Source organism: Nyctereutes procyonoides, unplaced genomic scaffold (genome assembly GCF_905146905.1).
Source record: "Nyctereutes procyonoides isolate TBG_1078 unplaced genomic scaffold, NYPRO_anot_genome, whole genome shotgun sequence".
Taxonomy (NCBI): Eukaryota; Metazoa; Chordata; class Mammalia; order Carnivora; family Canidae; genus Nyctereutes; species Nyctereutes procyonoides.
In genome coordinates, this window is record NW_026575048.1 from 22,572,869 (window position 1) to 22,587,583 (window position 14,715).

Sequence of the window (14,715 nt, forward strand, 5' to 3'; positions counted from 1 at the left end):
TCTAGTAGATACCTCAAATTTAACATGCTGAAAATCCAGTTTATGATTCCCTCACATAGAACTCAAACTTAACTCCTCCTGCAATCTTCTACATGTTAATAAATGGTAACTTCATCATTCTAATTGTTCAAGCAAAAAAAACTGTTGCCCTATACTTTTCTTATAGCCATACCTTAAAAAAAAAAAAATATAGCACCCTACCATTTCTCACCTCCTCTACTACTAAGCCCTACTTTGATTGTCCCCTTGTGCCTCAATTATTGCCATAACTTTCCAAGTAGTCTCATAATCTCTCTGTCCTGTAGTCTATTTTCATACACTAGCCAGAGTAAATCTTTCAGAAGTAAGTCAAATCATGATTCCTCTACTTCCAAGTCCCCAACAGCTTCCCATCTCACATAGAATAAAAGGCAAAACCCTGGGGTACCTGGGTGGTTCAATTGGTTAAGCCTCTGCCTTCGGCTCAGCTTATGATCCCAGGTTATGACCAAGCCCTGTATCAGGCTTCCTGCTCAGTGGGTAACCTGCTTCTCTCTCTGCCTTTCCCTCCTGCTCTGCTCTCTCTTGCTATCTCTAGCTCTCTCTCAAATAAATAAGTTTTGTTTTTGTGGGGTTTTTTTAAGGAAAAATCTTATCATGGTTCTAACTGGTCTGCCAACTCTAATCTTTTTTACTTTGTCTCACTTCCCTCCAAGTATACTGGCCTCCTTGCAGTTCTTCAAACACAATAAGGACATTCCCACCTCAGGATTTTTTTTACCTGGAATGCTTTTCCCCCAGATATCATTATGCTTCACTTCCTCACTTTATTCAGGACTCTACCTAAATTTATAATCTCAGAGAAACCTTTCCTTACCACCCTGTATCTAGTAGTATCTCCTGGAATGGAATAAAATTGAAGAGTCCAGAAATAAACCTTCATTTTTATGTTCAATTGAATTTTGACAAGGGTACCAAGAAAATTCAATGGAGAAATGAGTCTTTTCAACAAATGATGCTAGGACAACTGTATATCCACATGCAAATGAATGCCATTGGACTCCCATTTCATATCATATATAAAAACAAACTCAAAATGGATCAAAGACCCAAATATAAGAGCTAAAAACTATAAAACTCTTTATACATAGGGGTAAATCTTCATTACCTTGAATTAAGTTTCTTAGAGATGATGCCAAAAGCACAAGCAACAAAAGAAAATAGAGATCATCATCAAAATTGAAAAATTGCCCTTCAAAGAACACCGTGAAAGTGAAGAGACAAAATACAAGTGGGAGAAAATTCTTTCCAATTATCTGTCCAATAAGGGACTTGAATCTAGAGTAGATAAAGAGCTCTTACAACTCAGCAATAAAAAGACTACTCAATTTTTAAAAGGGTAAGGATCTGAAAAGGCTTTTCAAAAGAAGATATACAAATGGGCAAAAAAGCACATGGAAAGATGCTCAACATCATTAGCCATCAGAGAAATGCAAAATCAAAACAACAAGGAGATATCACTTCACACCCACTAGGATGGTTATCGTGAAAAAGACAAATATAAAAAGTATTGGTAAAGATGTGGAGGAAATGGAACCCTCATACACTTCTGGTGGGAATTTAAAATAGTGGTTGGAAAACTGTAGCAGTTCCTCAAAAGGCTAAACGTAGAGTTATCATTACAACCCAGCAATTCCAGTTCTAGTTATATACACAAAGGAAATGAAAGCTATATCCACACAATAACTTGGACATGAATATTCATAGCAGCAACATTTGTAGTAGTCAAAAAGTGAAAACCCAAATGTCCAGTGAACGAATGGATAAACAATACAGTATATCTATACAATGATAGATTACTTGGCAATTAAAAGGAATGAAGTACTGATAACACGCTACAACATGGATGAACCTGAAAACATTATGCTAAGTGAAAGAAGTCAGTTATGAAAGGATCACACATTTTATGATTCCATTTAAATGAACTGTCTAAGAGAGACATCCAAAGATATAATAAAGTAGATTAGAAGTTGCCAAAGGCTGAGGGGAGGGAGAAAATGGGGCATGATTTCATTTTTTATGGAGTGATAAAAATGTTCTAAAATTGACTGTGGTAATGGTTGTACAACTGAATATACTAAAGCCATTGTATAAGTGGGTGAATTGTATAGTATTTGAGTTATACCCCAATAAAGCTGCTAAAATAACAAGTAGTACCTCCCACTATTCCTTTGTATTCCTTTTCCAAGTTTTCTTCATAGCATTTAACCATCATATAATATATTGTTTTACCTATCTTGCTAATGTCTATTTCCCCCTGCTAGAGTATAAATTCCAAGAGGCCATGATCTTTATTTTTATCCCAGAATAGTGCATGGCATAGAGTACTTAGTAAATACTGCTGACTGACAAAGTGAATGGAACTTAAAGCTTGCGATTTTTTTTTCATACCTTCTTATCTATGTAGTAGAAAAAGAATAAACTATAAGATTTCTTTACTGAGCTGACTTGGCACTGCCTTTTACAATAGGAGGACATAGATAGTCTTTCTTAGGACTGTTGCAGCCAGGAACAGTTGAATCATGGTGGTATATAGGAACAGAAATTATCTAGACTTTATTCTGTTAACTATTCATTCAATAGCTAACTTATGAGTAAGACATTTAACTTCAATGCTATGGGGGTTGTTATAAAGAAGTGATTATATTATCCTTGCCCTGAAGTTTGATGCATTTAAGTGGCAAAACATGTTAGAAATTTAGTTAAATATTCTATGCATTTGTTATTGAGAACCCAGTATTGACAAGTCCATTTCTTTAGTCTCATCCTAGAGTAAACCCAAGTTATGATAGCATTTACAAGTTGGTTTACAATAATACTTTACATTTGCATTATGCTCTAACAAATTCATAAATATTTTCATATAAATTATCTTATCCTCAATAAAAGTACCTATGAGGGTTGTAGAATTTTCATTTTACATCTGATGAAACTGAGAACCAAGGAGATTGAGGTTTACTCAAGACCATACATCAATTAAGTGTTAAACCCAGAACTTCATATCTAATAACTTCCCAGTGTTTTCTGTTTTCTCTGACAGCTACCTTCCACTGGTTATATTGGTTAATTTGGAAATCAAATTTATATCTGTTATGTTATTTTATCTCAGGAATTAAAAAGCATTTTAAAAAGGAATTAAATAGCATAAGTATTTTGTCCATTTTTCTGACAAACTGGGGCTTTGAAGGGTTGTAACTTGTCCATGGTCGTTAATAAATGGTAGAACCAGCTAGTTCTTAAACTTGGCACTCTTTCCATTACATACTACTGTCAAAAAACTTACTCTCTCCTTTCAGATAGTATGAATTTTAAAAATTTGTCTCTTTTTTTAACCTTGGTTGCTGCAAAGAAACTAAGAGCCAAGTTTTATCCCTAACTACATTAATTATATCACCTTTTACTACCAGCCTGTGTGCTTTCTTCCTTTAGCCTAATTTTCCCTTCTGGATCCTAGAAAATTTTTGTTGTTGTTTTTACTTTTTGTCAGCTGCCTCAAGTCCTTTTTTGGAAAGAGATGAGGTATGATTATATTGAAAAATACAGAGCTTCTCTAGAAAAGAGTAAAGACAATTTCCGTATTTATTCTGATCTTACTATCTTATAATGAGTTTACCTTTTTTGGATATCAGCTCCTCTGAGGTGGAATTTATTTAGGTTGATAACTTAATTTCTAGATTGTTTTACAGATTATGGAAAATACCAATCTGATGAGAAAGAGTTAGACTCCAATTCCAGTCCCTTTATACATGATGGTAGCAATTTTATCAAAAGGAAGCTTTTCTCTGTTCTTGTTATGTACTCTGGCCTAGATGGCACAGTATCATCATAGCTGATTTGTCTGTCAGCTACTACTTGATTCCAGATTAGAATTTAGAAAGCAGAGATGTGACATAAACAGTTTTGGACAAAACAATCCAATGACTAAATGCAGCAGAGACCCAAATAGGGAAGGTACTGGAAAGTGTTAAACTTCCTATAGTTCAGAAGGAAGGTGTAAACAGTGCTGAAGATAGCAATGCCAAAGAAAAGTCAATGTCATAAAATTATAGTTGTCACTATTTGGTGACCAGTTGGACATAGGGCGTATGGGAGAGTGAGCTTTCAGAGTTTCAAATCTATAGAACAGAAAGGGTAATGTGTTCCATAATGGAAATAGGAAACACTAAAGAAACAAACTGATTTATTGGAAAAATAAGTAATTTGGTATAAGACATGAATTTAAGGTATATTTGGATAATTAAGTGAGGCATGAGTATAAAATGAGTCATCATATGCAAGTGATATTTAAAGCTTGGTAGAGTAGATAAGAGTCAAGGTGAACGTAATGTTAATACTTTTGGGACACTTGTCAGGCACTGTTCTAAGTACTGCATATGTGTTAACTCTCACAACAGTTCTTATAGCTAGCTAGGTAATCCCAGAAGAGGAAACAGGCACAAAAAGGCTAAATAACTTCTCTAAGGTCACAGAATTAGTCAAGCAGCACGCTAGTATTCAACCTAGGAAGTCTGATTCCAGGGTCCTTGTTTTTAATACCTACTCTATACTATCTCGAGATCACAGAGAAGTAGAATATATAGAGAAAAATAGGGCCAAGTATTAAATTTTGGGATACCCATCAAAGGCACCAAAAAAAATCACTAAAAATGACGAGTAAAATAAAATGTAGCATAATATTTCTAGTAGATCAAGTGCTACTAATGCTTCAAAGAAGTTACTTTCATAAGTCATAGAGTTTGAGGACTGTAAATGACCTGTTTTCTCATATGCAAAAGATACCTTGTAGCCCAAAAGGTTATGTAATTTGCCCAAGGTCATAGAACTAATAGAAGACCAAAATCCTGCTTCCTTGACCCTCTTACAATTTTTGTAATTCTCTGTTGTTATCACAATAACATTCTAATAATATCTGTAAAATATGTGCAAACATATTTAAAAGTACACAAGTATGTGTGCGTGCGTTTTTCTAGCTGGGTTTGTATGTAGAGAGACTGATGCTAGTTTGTTGTAGAAAGAACAGTTTACTAAACCTATCTGGTGCCTTTTGCTTCCTATTTTTCTCTGATCTTCTCACTAGAATTTGCTACAGGATCCTTAAAAAAATCATGTTGTTGGAAGTTTATAATGTCAGTGGCCTCTAATTCTTAATTATTTTTATCTATCAATAGGAAATATACAGTTACTACATAATATTGTGTGGAAGGCATTTGATAGAGAGGCATATGAGAGAATATTCCTGCACAGAGTTTTCAATAGATTGCATTCATAAAAAGAGATATATCTGAGTTTTAGACACATGCTAAAAGTCCTTACGTAGCATTAAAAATAAAACAGTACAATCTAAAAACTGGAGTTTTAGAAAGGTGGGACTTATGCTCAGCACTGAAGGAAAAGCAATACCAAGACAAAAGGGAGAGGACATTCCAGAAATGGAAATAAGGATGTACAAATGTTGAGGAAGAAATAGAAAAATATGGAAGGAATAAGAAATTCTGTATTCTACTTCCTCACTTTACATAGCTCTGAACCTAGTTTTACATTGTTATGAAAATATTTATTGTTAGAATTAATATCTTTACATCTACTTTTTAGAAGATATGTAACTTTATTACATGTTTGTTGAAAACTTTTTTGGAGAAGTTATTTATTTTTAAATAATTTTTTTAAAAATTTATTTATGATAGTCACAGAGAGAGAGAGAGAGAGAGAGAGAGAGGCAGAGACACAGGCAGAGGGAGAAGCAGTCTCCATGCACCGGGAGCCCGATGTGGGATTCGATCGCGGGTCTCCAGGATCGCGCCCTGGGCCAAAGGCAGGCGCCAAACCGCTGCGCCACCCAGGGATCCCTTTTTGGAGAATTTAAAAGGTGGATTATAAAATAAATTCAATCCTAAAATATACTTTAAAAAATTAGCATAGCTAGCATTCTTTATATCATTTTGGAGGAAGCCATAGGTTCCCTGTTTTCTAAGTGGACTGGTCTCAGTCTGGGGGTTTTTAAGTTTTCATTTTTAACCACAAAAGTATCTTTCCAAGCAAAATTTTATACATAATCCCCTAAATTGAGGTTCTTTTCTTGATTGGTCTTCCCATATCCCATTCTGGGACACCTAATATAATCTATGAAAACACAGAGCTCCTGAAACAAGTTGAAAATCATTCGTTTAAGCATTAAACGAGTTAAGCTTAACTCTCAAATTCTATAATTCTTATTTACTTTGGTCATTGATAACTGCAACTAAACATTTTTTGCTTTGAAGCAATATTCCAACACTGCTTAGAAATTTTAGACATCATAGGGTTAACATATGTAGGTTTATTTCCCTACTTTGACTTCTTCAATGACTATCATCTGCTTACTTTGTGATAAGGATTTTATACATATCTAACCCTCCTATGATGCAGATAATATCCCCATTTTAAATATGAGGAAGTTAAGCCTCAGAAAGGTTAAGTTGCCCAATATCATACAGCTAGCAAGTGGCAGAGCCAGGTTAAAAAAATAAAAAACTAAGTCTATCCTGACTCCAAAGGAAGTATTTTATTTAACCTTCGAGAACAATGCCCAACAATCTTAAGTGTTTTATAATTAATTCCTCATCTAATCCTTGCAAAATCCTCTAAAGGAGACTCTATTATTCTCTTCATATTACAGATAAGGAAACTGAGGCACAGAGAGGTTAGGTAATTTACCCATCTTCTTACTCACCACTTCCCTTGCCATAATTGCAAGCATGTTAAAATTAGCCTAACAACATAGTTAGAAACCTCAACAATGGGGCAGCCCGGGTGGCGCAGCAGTTTGGTGCCGCCTGCAGCCCAGGGCGTGATCCTGGAGACCCTGGGTGGAGTCCCACTTCGGGCTCTCTGCATGGTGCCTATTTCTCCCTCTGCCTGTGTTTCTGCCTCCCTCTCTCTCTCTCTCTGTGTGTCTCTATGAATAAATAAATAAAGTCTTTAAAAAAAAAAAAGAAAGAAACCTCAACAATGTTATTTTCAACCCAGTACATTCCAAAGTTAAGAATTATGTGTTGTTTTGGACTAATTGTGTTATCTATCCCAAACTTAGAATATTCTGAATTGAAAAACTTGGAAGGTTGAAATATTTGAAGTAATTTCAGTACTTTGTTAGTTATTATCTTAAGAATCCAAGCAGTGAATCACTTTATAGGTAATACTGTCTTATCTGGAGAGGCCTACTTTTTTTTAAACATCAGTAACTTAGGTTTTTAGGTCTAGTTTTAGAAATAGCGGTCTGTGAGTCATAATTCTTTTACTTAATCTTACCAAATTTTAAAATCTTATGAAAATTCTAAAAGAAAGCTTTCCACCATAGGTTATGGCTATTGCTCCAACTCATTATATATGGCAACGGGAACGTTCTGTGCATCACAGTGGAGCTGTTAGAAACTACAACAGAGATGAAGTTCAACTGCCCCGGGGACCTAGTGCCACACCAGTAGATTGTTCACTCTGTGGTAAAAAAGGAAGATATGTTAGACTGGGATTGTCTTCATCATCTTCATCCAGTGATACAGTAGAGGTGATGGAGAAACATTCTCAGGAATCACATAACTCCATGGACATAGTAGTTGATCGTTCTCAAGCTCATAGCTATTCTCAAGGTATGATTTAGTAATATGTAGCAATTAGATTTATGCAAGCTATTAAATCTGAGTTATTTATTGAACTGTAGTAAGTCCTTACAGGCAGGGGTACATACTAATTTTATATACTAGAACAATATGAGTTAAATTAGTATCGAAAGTTTTCAGTTACTATTTGTCTTGTGTCAGTACCTGGTTTTATGGTAGCTTAACTAAACTAAAAGATTTTTAGTGTGACTTATGTTAAACTGAAACCTAATATACCATGGGTTTCAAGTATTTTAAAGTATTAAGCATGTGAAGAGCCTGAATCATTTTCTTTGAAATATTTTATTCAATAGACATTTCAAAAAAGAAAATAAATATACTAATCTCCCCAGTTTTATCAGTGATTAACTACTGGTTTTATTATATACACTTTTTAAAAATTCAGATATAATTGACATATAACATTGTATTAGTTTTAGATGTACAACATAATGATTTGATACATTGTGTAATTGTTACCACAGTAAGTTAACATCTCTCACCACATATATTTTTATGTGATGGGAACATTTAAGATATATTCTTCACAACCTTCAAATATACAATACAGTATTGTGAACTATAGTCACCATGTTGTTCATTGCACCCCAGGACTGATTTATAACTGGAAGTTTGTATCTTTTGATCACCTTCACCCATTTTGCCCACTGTGTATCCCCGCCTCTGGCAAACACCAGTCTGCTCTCTGTATCTGTGAGGATTTTTTTCTGTCTTGTTTTGTTTTTAGATTCCACATATAAGTAAGGTTACACAGTATTTTTATTTTTCTGTCTAAAGTATTTCACTTAGCATAATGCCCTCAAGATCATCCGTGTTGTCACAGATGGCAGGATTTCCTTATTTTTGACTGATACTCCATTCCTGTGATATTATATAGCTGAATGATAGTCTGTACACACACGCTTACGCAAACACCCCACATTTTCTTTTTTTTTTCCCACATTTTCTTTATCCATTCATCAGTTGATGAACACTTAACATTGTTCCATGTTTTGACTATTGTAAATGCTACAATGAACAAAGGGGTGCAGATACCTTTTTGACATAGTGAATTTGTTCTTTAGGATAGATACCAGATACAGAATTGCTGGATCATATAGTAGTTCTATCTTTAATTTTTTGAGGAACCTCCATATTGTTTTTCCACAGTGGCTGCAGCAACTTACATTACCACCAATAGTGTACAAGGGTTCCTTTTTTTCTCCAAGTCCTCACTAACACTTATTATTTATCTTTTTGATAATAGCCATTCTAATAAGTATAAAATGACACCTCATTGTGGTTTTGATTTGCATTTCCCTGATAATTGGTGATGTTGAACACCTTTTTGTGTAACTGTTGGCTATTTGTTTTCTTTGAAAAAATGTCTGTTCATTTCCCTGTACATTTTTTAATTGGATTTTTTCCTATTGAGCTGTAGGAGTTTTTTTTTACATAATTTGGATATGAACCCCTTATCATATATGATTAGTAAATATTTTCTCCCATTCCATAGGTTGCCTTTTCATTTTGTTGATGGCTTTCTTTGCTACACAGAAGTTTTTTAATTTGATGTAATTCCACTGTTCATTTTTGCTTTGTTACCTTTATTTTTGATGTCCAATCCAAAAAGCCATTGGCAAGATGAGTGTCTTCCCACTTTGTTCTAGTTTTATGGTTTCAGGTCTTAAATCCAAGCCTTTAATCTTTTGTGAGTTGATTTTTTTTATGCATGGTATAAGATAGCGCTCTTCATTTCTTTTGCATGATACTGTCCAGTTTTTACAACACCATTTATTGAAGAGGCTATTGGTTCCACTTGTTGGCTCTTTTGTCATAAATTAATTGACCCTATATGCGTTGAGTTTACTTCTGGGCTCTGTATGCTGTTCCATTTCTCTATGGGTCAGTTTTATGCAAATACCATAGTGTTTTTGATTACTATAATCTTGTAATACTATATACTTTTCTATCTTCTACTTAAAAAAAATTAGAAGCGTACTATGTCTAGGCCTGCTTTTTTTCACTACCATAAAGCACTTCCCCATGTCATTAGTCTTTGGAAATCTGATTTTTAATCATGATATGGTATAAGTATCATAATTTATTTGCACATTTCACTTTTGTTGGGATTTGATGACTTTGAAAAATGGTAACCAATCGTGAACTGGAAATGCTTTTAGTCAACCACTCTGTAATTTTCATTCAAATTATATTTATGAAGATAGGGTATCTCTGACACTTCTCAATTCTCAGTAATATTCTACGAGCAGTGATCCTTTTTACTTCTTAAAAAGCCTTTAGGACTGCCAGATTTCTTATGGTTCTTCGTCAGTTCCACAATGAGATCTGTATTATTTCAGAATATCGCATTTATTTTTGCTATATCCTTATGAGATTAACAGTGACTACTGAAGTTTTATTAAAAGAGAAATTAAACTCTTAAGACTCTTCAAGGTAGGAGTCACATTTCAGTCATTGTTCTATTCCCTGGCCTTAGTAATCACTAAACAAATTTGACTAATAGTATAGTCTCTTCCCTTGCAACACCTCCAAGCATAGTTTTTATTCGTTCTCTTGTATCTGAAGGTAAGCAGGATCTACCTTAGGCTAAATTATAAAAATTGCCTTTTAGCATCCCTCCTTTCTATCCCAGCAACTTTTACCTACATTCTTTGATTCTTGTAATAGGTTAAGATTTACTAGATGTTTAAAATGTTCCATGCAATGTGTTAAACATTTTACATTGATAATCTCACTTAATGTTCACAGCCAACCCTATGATAAATACTATTATCTCTACTTTGCAGATAAGGAGACTGAGGCTTAGAGAGGTTAAATCATTTGCTCAAAGTGGTGGAGCGACATTTGAACCCAGGTCTGTCTGACTCTAGACTACAGCCTGAATTCCTATTATGCTCTACTGCCCCCTTTGATGTAATCTTACCATTGGTGGTGAAAAAAAAAGTTGCCACAGAAGTCTTTTTAGTAGACTACTGAGGACTAAGGAGGTGGTGAAAGTATTAAGAACCAAGTTCCTGATGAAAGATTGTATGGAGTGAATTGGGAGAGAATTCCAACTACAATTTGAACAGATATTTATAGAAAGCAGAACATAAGTAGTTATGTTTTACTCATACTAGCACCTGTAGATATCAAGTACACCGTATTTTACACTTTGATATCTCAAGAAAACACAGTACGTCCAGGGAGGAAGGGGCTCTGCCAGTTTGCTTTGAAAAAAAGCATGACTTTGAGGGACTGTGGATGAGAAGTGGAGCACTTAAGGGAGTTGTAAATGAAACTGCTTTCATCCCATCCCTGGTTTAGGATATACACAGATCCTCTACAGGAAGGAACAAGTATTTACTCATTACTCTGAACTAAAGAGTATTAAAGTTAAATGTAAAACCTTTTGTTTCAGGATGACAGAGGGTAGGCAATATGTTGGAAAAAAACACTTGACCAATAAACATATACATTCATTTTCCCTCAGTAGGCTTAATAGAAAGTGAGCTAATTGGGGGTGTGAGAGCATTTAAAGGTAACACAAGGTTATCAGGAGCAGGGGTCAGAGTCTTACTGCCTCAGCAGTAAGCTGATTCCCAGTAGTGACCTCTGCTAGCAAAATTTTCTTCCTTCAGTCCACTTAAAGTGGTTGGAATCACTTAATGGTTTATGGTTGCAGAAAACTCAATTCATCATTCTATAAGAAACACAAAGAGCTGATGCTCTACTCCAGGCTTTTATGGTAAAATATAGCAGTAGATGCTTTTCAATGCTTCTATCTTCATACACAAGCAACTTCTTGCTTTTCAGGTAAAATTTCTATTTTGTTTTATGCAGTCATGCTGAACCATAATTATGAAAGTGTTATTACCACTTGAAAATGCTTATAATACGGCAGACAATTAAAGAGGCATAAAATAGAAGATTTGCTGTTATTACTGCCATGTAAAAGTATGTGCTCATATGGATGTAGACTGGACATTGGTCTTGGAGAAGTAAACATGGTTTTCTTAGGGGCCTACAAAAAAACAAAACAAAAACCCTATTTTTCTACCATTAAAAATTCTCAAAACATATTCAAAAAACAAGTTTCAGATAAACATGTTTATGATATTTATTAGGAATAAAATAGTTGTCATTTTGACAAGGCTGGGAAATTAATGAGGCATTCTTTACGAATTTATATACATCACAGTCACCAGTCATGTTCCAGGCATATTATAAAGGTAGCCTCATTTAACACTTGACCCTCTCCCCAAGCAATCTATAAGTGGCATCATGACACACATTTTAGTGACAAAGGAAAGTTACAGTTGCAAGGTAAAACAACACCAACAATAAAAACAGCAAAATGGGACTCAGTTCTATCTGAATATATAGCCTATTTTTATACTAAACCACACAGTCTCTCTGTACCTTATGCTGTTTTAAGCCTTATGACACCTAAATTAATCTCTCTGAAACATGAATATGCAGAGGACGCCTCAGATTTTAGAGCAAAACCAAAGGCAAAAAGCAATATAGCAAACCTTATTACTGATTCACATGAGCAAGCCTGGGACATTGCAATTATTATTTAATCTAAAATAATTTTTTTCTCAAAAAAAAAAGATCCTCTTCTGAACTTATTTCAGTCTCTACAACTGTTCTAATCATGCAGTAGCAGAACTTAAAATCTTAATCTATATTCAGTGAATTACCAGCTCATGTGGTTATTCCTTCACAGTATTTTTTACATCTGCCCCTTTTCCTCACCTAATAGTTGTATATTACTACCAATCAACTCATAATGTATACCGTGTGTTAACTGTGAAATTTCTGATTCAATTGTTTTTCCTTCCTTTAAATACTCATAGATACTTCCTTTAAATATTCATATTTACAGACTAACTTTAAAAAAAATACCTCCTTTTACATGACCATAGAACCTTCAGGAGTCCCTACTGCCTCTGAAGTAGAATTCTAACTCCAATTCTCTCAGAGTCCATGCCTAAATTTCTCCTTAGAACAACCAAGTCAGTAGGATATATACAGATATAGTGTAGTATAGATACAAATATGGATGTAGTGTAGATACAGATCAAGTGTAGCCTTGTAGCCATCAGCACACTTTTATTGACCATTTACTAGGTCAAAAAGGTGGGACTTCTGGAAGGTACTAGGAGGACAGTTGAGTCAGTCACAAATCTGTGAGTTTACAGCATAGTAGATGAGAGCCAGATGTGAATTTAGAAAGCTAAATTTAGAAGAACACATCTGTCCCATAAGTAAGATTGTAAATATGCTTAATGGTCAGTGGAGACATGGAGAAAGGCTTAAGCTGGACTTTAACTATATAAATAAATGCTTACTTGCTTATGTAGTTTGGTTTTCATTTCAGCTTAATATTAGAAGGGACACTGTTAAACAAGTTTTGTTCAATTCAACATCTATTGACAGTGGACTGAACAGAAACTAAATTTCTACATGAAATAGGAATAGAATGAGGCACATGGGTGGCTCAGTCAGTAAAGTGTCTGACTCAATCTCAGCTCAGGTCTATTAATCTCAGGGTCCTGAATTCAGGACTCCTATTTGGCTCCATGCCTACTAGCATGGTGCCTACTAAAAAAAAAAAAAAAAAAAAAAAAAAAAGAAACAAACAGGAGTAGAAGGTACAACTTTTCTTTGCTCTTAAACCAGCTCTTTTTCCAAGTAATACAATTAGAGCTTGCATTCACAACGATACATGAAGGACAGTATTTTACTATTGGTTAAATAGAACAGCAGAAGAAAGAGTAGTAGTTCTGGACAGAACTTAAAAATGTACTTCAGAGCTTCTATATATCTGGCAATGTTATGAAAAATAAAACCATTATTACTATAAGAGTGTTCAGATAGTTACCATTAAGAAAAAGGACACCAGAAGACTACTCTGCTTGTGATTCCATCAGTTCTTAAAAATGCAACCAGAGTGATTTTTTTTTTTTTTTTCAAAACACAGATCTGGACATGTTACCCCTCACTTCACTAAATCCTTTAGTGAGACCCTATTTTACTTAGGATAGACAAACTCCTTAAGAGGTCTATAAGATCCTGCATGGCCTGACCCCTACCTATTTTTCCAGTCTTTCACTCAACCCCAGCATCACTGGCCTTTTTTGTTCTCATTTTCCCTTATATAATCAACTTCTACTTAGCACTCAGATCACAGCTCAATTGTCACTTGCATAGGTAATTACTTAACCAAAGTAAAACCCTGGATTATATTACTCTGTACTTCTTTGGAGCATTCATAACAATTTTAGTTTTCTATTTGTGTTATAACTCAAAGTCTAATTAGACTTTTTTTTTAGATGATAGTATAAAAAGGCAGAGATTTTATGTTAAAAGTTTCCACATACTGAAAAATATGTAAAGTGTTATTTACAATATATATATTATTTTAAATGGCTCTAGCCTAAGAGAGAAACTCAGGAATAGCAGCATTTATTCTCCCAGGTATAACCCTTTAAAACCTATAAAACATCTATTTAAACAATAACTACTCTTAAGTTTTTGTTTATCTGTAAAATATGGATAACCTTAAAGATGAGGTATACATATTAACTGAAAAAACATTATAATAAGTTCTTAAAACAATGTAGGGTAGATGCTAAGTAATTGGTGCCTATGAATAAACCTCTAATTCTGATATTCTTTCAAATTAGTTAAAATGATTCTGAGAAGGATAAAAGAGATTCAAGAATTACACCTTTTGTTGTAATTTTTAAGATGGTTATATCATTATCAGTTTTCTTCGTATTATTTACTATAATCCAGATTGCTTTACTTCTTAAGATACATACAAGCCATTAAAATATGTAAACAGATATATAAAATTTGTCTTAAAATCATTTTTTATTTTGGTAGCCAATGACCATCAATCAAACAAAGAAAAGAAAACTAATTTTATGAAGAAAGACAAATCTATGGAGTGGTTTACAGGAAGTGAAGAGTGAGATGGCTCAACTAAACCAATTTGGAATCGTTAACTACAACATGTCAAAATAAC

At 34.1% G+C, this 14,715-nt stretch overlaps 1 protein-coding gene across 1 annotated transcript in view; it reads left to right on the forward strand.

Moving 5' to 3' along the window:
- Positions 1-14,703, forward strand: part of SPDYA (speedy/RINGO cell cycle regulator family member A) — a 28,219-nt gene extending 13,516 nt beyond the window's left edge. Inside the window, exons 5-7 of the mRNA XM_055327007.1 lie at positions 7,376-7,664; positions 7,736-7,738; positions 14,574-14,703. Of these exons, the coding sequence (XP_055182982.1) occupies positions 7,376-7,664; positions 7,736-7,738; positions 14,574-14,662 (381 nt within the window). The 3' untranslated portion in view covers positions 14,663-14,703. The remainder of the gene's footprint in view (positions 1-7,375; positions 7,665-7,735; positions 7,739-14,573) is intronic.
- The last annotated feature ends 12 nt before the right edge of the window (positions 14,704-14,715 follow it).